This window comes from Hippocampus comes, unplaced genomic scaffold (genome assembly GCF_001891065.2).
Source record: "Hippocampus comes isolate QL1 unplaced genomic scaffold, H_comes_QL1_v1.1 scaffold623, whole genome shotgun sequence".
Lineage (NCBI taxonomy): Eukaryota > Metazoa > Chordata > Actinopteri > Syngnathiformes > Syngnathidae > Hippocampus > Hippocampus comes.
The window spans coordinates 86,627-94,937 of NW_017805336.1; the positions used below are offsets into that span (position 1 = coordinate 86,627).

General features: G+C 42.0%; 1 protein-coding gene across 1 annotated transcript; it reads left to right on the forward strand.

The window, feature by feature from the left end:
• The first annotated feature begins 4,964 nt into the window (after positions 1–4,964).
• slc10a3 (solute carrier family 10 member 3) lies at positions 4,965–7,146 on the forward strand. Its single transcript, XM_019871732.1, has one exon. The coding sequence runs from the start codon at positions 5,321–5,323 to the stop codon at positions 6,710–6,712; it is 1,392 nt and encodes a 463-aa protein (XP_019727291.1). The 5' UTR covers positions 4,965–5,320; the 3' UTR covers positions 6,713–7,146.
• Positions 7,147–8,311: the final 1,165 nt, after the last annotated feature.

The following is an 8,311-nucleotide window of genomic DNA, read 5'->3' on the forward strand; positions in this document are numbered from 1 at the left end:
ACTGGAGCAGTTTGCAGCTGAGTGTGAAGCGCACCTCCAAATCTGAAACAATTGTCCTCAGTCGGAAAAGGGCGGAATGTCCTCTCCGGGTCGGGGATGAGATCTTGCCCCAAGTGGAGGAGTTTAAGTATCTTGGGGTCTTGTTCACGAGTGAGGGCAGGAGGGAGCGAGAGATCGACAGGCGGATCGGTGCAGCTTCTGCCGTGATGCGGACTTTGTATCGGTCTGTCGTGGTAAAGAAGGAGCTGAGCCAAAGTGTGAAGCTCTCAATTTACCGGTCGATCTACGTTCCAACACTCATCTATGGTCATGAGCTATGGGTCGTGACCAAAAGAACGAGATCCCGGATACAAGCGGCCGAAATGAGTTTTCTCCGCAGGGTGTCTGCGCTCTCCCTTAGAGATGAGGTGAGAAACTCGGTCATCCGGGAGGGGCTCAGAGTCGAGCCGCTTCTCCTCCATGTGGAGAGGAGGCAGATGAGGTGGCTTGGGCATCTGATTAGGATGCCTCCTGGACGCCTCCCTGGTGAGGTGTTCCGGGCATGTCCCACTGGCAGGAGACCCCGGGGGACGACCCGGGACACGCTGGAGAGACTATGTCACCCAGCTGGCCTGGGAAGGCCTTGGGATCCCCCGGGAAGAGCTGGAACAAGTAGCTGGGGAGAGGGAAGTCTGGGCTTCGCTGCTAAAGCTGTTGACCCGACCCGACCCTGGATAAGCGGTAGAAAGTGGACGGATGGATTGAAATGTTTTGCTGGATTTTCTGTATTGTTGCATTTCACAGATTTTTCTTATTGCCATTGAAGGTATCACGAATTAACGTTTTTCTGAGGTGGATTTTGAACACCTCTTGAACCGACTAGAGCAGAGGAGGCACGGTGCAGAAGGGGGGACGTGCTTGTATTTTTTAGGAGTTTGAAAAATAAAATATCTACTTTCAAGACAACCCCTTAGTTCTTTGTGTCTCGAAGCTGCAACATATAAGCTATTTCACAGCCAAGGACATTCATGAAACAAAGCATACCAGTAAAGAAAATAATAATAACAAGTTCCCTTTTCAGGCATATTTAAAATGAATAAACCGCCAAAACTGTATTTTACAAATTTTAACAGGGAATGTAAACTTACCGTATGAGCCCAACTGTACATCTTGGCGGTATATGTTCAGTTCTTTGTTACATGACAATAATAATTTACCAAAGGTTTTTGAGGTCGACTGAATTAATTTGATTTGAATGAAGATGTTCTCCTCTTGTTTCTGGTTTGAAATTAACTTTTTATTTTTTCCCGATTTCTTATTTTTTGCACTTTAAGCTTTACCATCTTTTTCATGTTGCAGGCTGGCTGCTCTGCGGAACTGAAAGGTCACTTAACTCAGCTGCGTGGGAAAAAAGACACACTTGATGGTGGCAGTGGTGGTATTTGTCCTGAGGTCTTCCTACAAGAAAGGAGTATCAACCTTCACATTTCCTTGTTTTGACCGAACGGTTGTGTGCCCCCACCCTTGTATGCCATTTGCAAATTGATTCCGGGTGTACTTTAACTGTGTAATGACAACAATAAAGATGAAAACTTTTAATTCACAAAAGCAACTTAAGTGATTATACGGGAGTGGGACGTATTTTACTGTTGTGTACCTGGCTTTGGTCAGACATTTTTGGCCTTTGTATCTGTTTGGAAAAGCAGTTGGGTGTCTCCTCTCATCACATCCATCCACGTTCCAAATATTACACTTCAGTGAGACATGTTTGATTTTATTTGTTGTTAATTAACACACATGCCATGATCTCCATCTTCTGCGTTAACTAACTTACTCTGGATTGAAGTGCTTTAAAGTGCCTGAAGGACTATTGAAAGAGACAGGTGCGAGCTGAACACTGTACACTTTTTGTCCAAGTAAGGAAGAGATGTTTTGCCAACAGCACCTTAGCACGAGAACTGACGACAGCTTGCTCTGGGCGTCAGATGAACACACAATCATGTTTTTAGTTTAGGGTTTTTTTGTTTTTTTTTGTGAATATCCCCATTTAATCAGTTGTATTTTGTGGGGAGTTTAACATGGAATTCAAACAAATCATTTGGAAGCTGTAACCTTGAGTGAAATTTTAGGTGAGCAGATTGTTTTTAAAGGCATCTGAATGTTTTGTTTTAAACAGAAGTTTGGTTTTGTTGTTGTTTTGTTAATCATGGATGTTTATCTTAAAGTATTCTTTCTTTGAAACTTGCAAGAGCAGAAGCCAGGAAAGAAGCTGTCTTGACTTGTGACTTAGCAGCTTTACCACTGGCCTCTGTTTCCTGTCTTTCAGTTGTGCATTTTTACAAGGGCGGTGTCATTTATACTGAGGAACTTCATCCTTCCAGCACTTTTGTTTGTCTGGCAAAAATAAAATATTAACCTCCTGTACAGACTTTCATTTGATTTCAGTGTTTAGTGTGTCGATGGTTATGGTATAGTCATCTATGTTCCACTCATTTAACTTTATATCCAGGTCTCATATTACATGGAAAATACATATTGGAAGTGTTTCAGCATTTTTTCAAGAATGTTTGTTTTGTTTTCCTCTCCAAAGCATTTCAAAAGACGTCAATTCTATGCCAGGATTCACTATTGGTGGTCTGTAGTCCTATTTAAATTGTGTAGCTTTTTTTTTCCACACAATTATTGCTATGAGGCATCCTTAAAGTAATAAAATGTAAAAGTACTCTGCTAACAATTATTTAAAAAATTGATCTGTCAATCATTTTGTTGATTAATCATCCATCCATCCATTTTCTGGATTGCTTTATCCTCACAAGGGTCGCGGGGCATGCTGGAGCATATCCCAGCTGTCTTCGGGCAGTAGAAAGGGGACAAATGAACCGATTGGCAGCCAATCACGGCACACAGAGACGAACAACCATCCGCGCTCACACTCACACCTCCGGCGATTAATCAGTGAATGGATAAATTCAAAATCGTGGACCACTACCCCTAATTTAAAAATAATAATCATAAAACTCCAACTTAACCAAAATGTCAGCATTTTTAGAAATGAAAATACCCACAAAAATATTTAAAAAAATTTTTTTAGTGTTTCTCCTCCAATTTTTTTTTCTGATTAAACCCGTTCCAACTTCAAATTGTTCATCTCATACTAAAAATTAATCACTACTAAAAACTGATTATTTTTCCCATTAAAGTACCCACAACATTTTTAATACCCAAACAAAAAAAAAATCCTAATTTCTACATTTTTCATCCTATTAAACCATTCTAATGTCAAAGTATTCCAAAGATTCACGGCATGGGGACTTTTTTTTTTTTTTTTTTTTTTTTTTTTTTTTTTTTTTTTTTTTTAGTTTTCCCAAAATTCTAATTTTTTTTTTACCCACAAAAACAGCATTCATTTTCAATAAGACTATCATTCAAGCAACTTGCAACTCAAAATGCAAAATGTTCAGATCATTGAATTCAACTAGGGAACCATTTTTTCCGAACATTTGTACATTCCAAAAATTTGTAATTTTTCACACGTAATATTCTTATATTAAGATTAATCTCGGCGGCCCGGTGGTTGACTGGTTAGCACGTGTGGGTTTTCTCTGGGTACTCCGGTCTCCTCACACATTCCAAAAACAGGTTAATGGACTACTCAAAATTGTCCCTAGGTGTGAATGTGAGAGCGGATGGATGTTCGTCTCTGTGTGCCCTGCGATTGGCTGGCAAGCGATTCAGGGTGTCCCCCGCCTACTGCCTGAAGACAGCTGGGATAGGCTCCAGCACCCACCGCCTCCATTGTGAAGATAAAGCAGATTGGAAAATGTGTGGATGGATGGATGGATGAATGGATCATTTCTATAGAAATCTCATGAACCCACCAATCAGAAGTAGACAACTTTTTCAAGAACTCGTGTTGACAAAAAAACAGCAGAGCACTTGAAAACGGTTGCCAACAACAGCGCCATCTTCGGAGCCAAAATATGACAACAAAGACCCCATGTTGTTGAACAGCTGAAACTGTACATCAAGCAAGAATAAGAAAAAAAAATCCACCTACAAATCTTCAACATTTAATGTCCTCTGTTCCCAAACATGACCCCGTCCCATCTTTTTGGGAAAGTGCTGCACCCATAAAATAAAATTAAAAATGATTATTTGCTAAAAACAACAAAGTTTACCAGTTTGAAGATTAGATATCTTGTCTTTGAAGTGCATTCAATTAAGTATAGGTTTAGCATGATTTCCAAATAATTTCAGTCTGTTTTTATTTATGTTTAACATAAGGTCACAGCTTCATTGGAACTGGCTTTGTACCAATATTGCCCAGCACACTCATAACAAAAGCAAGTAAAAAGCAATGTTTTGTATTCTGAAGAGCTAAAAGATGTTTGTGCTTTGTGCTTTTGAGATATCATCCACGATTCATTGGTGACAGTTGATCCCTGTAAGTGTCTGTTCGCTCGTGAATCAGTGCAAGAGACTATGAAAGAGTACACAAAAGCAAAGAAAACGGCATTTTCTAGTGAATGAAGTAGAGCAAAACGTAGCTTCTTGTTCTTGCTTGATCGTGAGTGCGTTGGGCTTTGTTCTTAATATGCGTGAATTTTATTTCATGAAACCCTGACTGTGGATGGTATGATAAAGAATGACACACCCATGAACAACCCCCACCTTTGTTAAGCCATCACTGAGGTGTTATGTCACCTTGGCAATCGACTGAAAATTATCTGGCTACGCCCTTGGAATCCAATTCGTTGTGCTTCTGACCAAGAATATTTATAAGTGATCATTTACAATCCCAATGTTACTTTACAAAAGGGGCTGTTAAAATTTGAGAGCTGCCCTTACATATCAGTTTGTTTTTCGAAACGCTATTGTTTGAACACAATTCGCTCTTTAAAAGTTGCTTTATTTTGGAAAGCACAAACCGGAACTTCCACTCAACGCAAGCAAGCACTGCATATGATTCCTTAAATTTACGAAAGATTAAGGGTTACGGGATATGTCGGTTGCTCGAGTCGGACATTTTTGCGACGACAAGAGCGAAATGACAACCTCAAAAGAGGAACCTACGCGTCTGCTGTATTTCCTGTGTGCTGTTGCCTGTCGATGCGCACGTCTCTGACTGGACAGGGCGGGCTGATGTTTGGGTTCCGGTATGATGGCCGCGATGATGAAACGGGAGACGGACGCGATGTCGATCCCTATTTAACGCTCTTGTTTTACACCGGAGACAACAATGTCATTGTTTGACGTCGCGGAGTAACAGCGTGGCAGGGCAGGGGAGCGGAGGGTGCTGGTGGAGAAAAGTGTTTCTCTGCGGCGCCTGTCGTTGAATACAATGAGGACGCTATTTACCTTCTGCTGTTTTTTCCTTGTTACCGGCGAAGCAGACTGGGCGTGGGTCACGGTAAATCAGACCATCAACCGCAGCAACCCCTCCAGTTTGACGGCGGATAGCAGCAGGTATATCGCCATTGGGGACGGTTCGTCACAGGAATTCGAGTTTCCTGAAAACACCAAGGGCGTGATTGTAATCTCCAGCCAATACAACAGCCGAAAGAGCTGGAAACAGACTGTGAAAGTGCGCTCCTTAGACCCAGAGGTCCTCTCCATCTTGAATGTGACAGACGGTGGCCATGCGGGACCTGCAAGGAACTACATTATCAGTATCCACTCTGGTTTCCCAGGAAAGGCTCAGCTGGAAATCCAACTGTTGGAAGAGAACCAGGATTCGATGCCCGTTCTGATCGAGGAGAGGACAGATTATTGCATCGTGGTGGCCCCTGGGAGTGATGACCCCGCCACACAAGTCATCCAGTCAGGTGGACTTTCCCATTTCTCAGAGAACCCTGTGCTATTTGCTCTGCTTCCCCTCATCTTTGTCAACAAGTGTGCCTTTGGCTGCAAGGTAGAGGTGGAGGTACTGAAGGCCCTACTGAAAAGCCCCGTGCCTCTGTTCCTTGGGGTGCTGGGTCAGTTCCTGGTGATGCCATTGTATGCATACAGCGTGTCTCAGCTGGCCTTGCTACCCAAAGCGCTCTCACTGGGCCTGGTGATCACATGCTCCGCCCCGGGTGGCGGAGGCGGATACCTTTACAGTCTACTGCTTGGAGGAGATGTCACCCTGGCTATCTCCATGACTCTGGTGTCTACAGTGGTGGCGGTGGCAGCCATGCCTCTGTCATCAGCTCTGTATGGACGTCTGCTCGGGGTGCATGCAGCACTGCATGTGCCATTCGTGAAGATTCTTGGCACCCTCCTCTTCATTGCCATCCCCATTTCTCTTGGAATGCTGGTCAAGCTACGCCTGCCCGCCCTCACTCGTGTCTTGCTCGCACTCATTAGGCCCTTTAGCTTTGTGCTCATTGTTGGTGGCATTTTTATGGCCTACCAAATGGGCGCATCTATACTGGCCAATGTCAGGCCTCCCATTGTGGCTGTCGGCGTGACGGTGCCTTTGCTCGGATTGTTGGTCGGGGCACTTCTGGCTAAGCTAGCCGGCCTGGCACCACCGCAGAGGAAGACGGTGAGCATTGAGGTGGGCGTCCAGAACAGCTTGCTGGCCCTGGCTGTCATGCAGCTGTCCTTCCGCCGGGTGGAGGCCGACTTCGCGTCACAAGCTCCTTTCATTGTGGCCCTGTCCAGCACCTCTGAGATGCTTCTCGTTGTTCTGGCATATTACACCCAACACTGGTTGTGTGGGCCCACTGTCCCTAGAAGTGACACCTGATTGTTGCTGCAATTTTTGAAAAAAAAAAAGAACCTTCTATACCAACCTGTGGGTGGGGCGCGGGGAAATACAAAACAAAAAAACAGCTTATACAGTTTTGCATGCCTGGTGGTTTTCACTTATGAAGAGGACAGTTGGCTGACTTTTTGTAGGTCGTCCTTTTCGTATTTCTATAAAAAAAAAAAAACCAATGGCCTTATAACTTCCAGAGCGCTATTTGTCTCATTTCTCTGTATGTTATACTGTGACATTGTGTACAATTCCCAAGAAAGAAATACCTATGTAAAAGACTATATTTTTCTACTAAATTACTTTTCTAAACAAATTGCAGATTGATTTGTATCATGTTTACAAGCAGTTCTATGTGTCTTAGCCAGTGGTGGGAGAAATGCAAGTAAGGGGTGTGGAGCGTTTTGAAGGTTTGTGTTTCAAATAAAAAAAAAGAATTTTCAATTATTTGCTATTGATTGTGTTTGATGGATCTGTGTATCCACATACTTGAATATGAAAGCGAAAAAAAACCTAATAAAATATGACAAAAAAGCACTTTTTACAGTGTTTGTGTGGTTTAACAGCACAACTTGCACTTTAATGTGCTACATGTAGCTGTGCGTTGTAAGTGAAAATGCATGCCGTGGATATAAACGCACTCCTGTTCAAATGGCGGGGTTTGTGATAAAATTGGAACAAGATAAATCATTTCAAAACTTCGCAGCATAAATGTGACATGTAACCTCATACCCAATTGAAAATATATATTTTTAAATCTTTTCGAGGGAGGAAGTAAAAATAACTGCAATTTTGTGGTTGTCTCCTCTCAACTGGGGACAAAACTGTGTTTTCAATTATTAATCACATTTTCAACAAGTCAGCACACACCACAATTTAAAAGTGCCCCTGAATAATCCCACCTCAAGTTCAATCGATCTAATATACTTTCCTGACATGTTTTATGCTTCTTTTTTTGATAAAATGTTCCAATGTATCACACTACTTTTTATTTTAGATTTTTTAAAATAGTTGATTGTTGCAAGATATTGGCTGCTTTACTATTGAAAATAAAACTTAAACAAATTGAAAGGTTAAGTTACAAAATAATTTTTACATTTAAAAAGTGTCATGCCAAAACTACTATTTGTCTTGTCACCCCGACACACGGCGCAGTTAAATGTTTTGAAAGTTGGGGGAGGTGGCAAACTTTCAATACTGTACTTTGAACCGATTAGCATCTGTTGACCTCCTCTATATTGTAATGATTTTAGCATGTTTCAACAACAGTAGAATGAAGTGGCCCACCCCTTCCTTTCATTTTCCCATACATGGCCCTCAGTGGAAAAAGTTTGGACGTCCATGCCCCAACATGTTTTCAACAAATGCTTTGGCAAGGCACATCCTCTTTCTGCAACACCGAGCATTTTGAAAGAGCAAACACAACATTTCCTCATTGATTGCTTTGACACCCAAATACAAAATTTTTGTGATACAAAAACATAAGACCAGGATCAATGATTTTAAAACTTGTTGATAGAGAAATCTATGAACAAAATTGTATCATGTTTAAAGTTTTGGTTAATTTGTGCATGTCTGGACATACTCAGC

Bases quoted from the DNA above. Each gene is read 5' to 3' on its own strand.
- slc10a3 (XM_019871732.1), top strand. From the start codon at position 5,321: ATGAGGACGCTATTTACCTTCTGCTGTTTTTTCCTTGTTACCGGCGAA.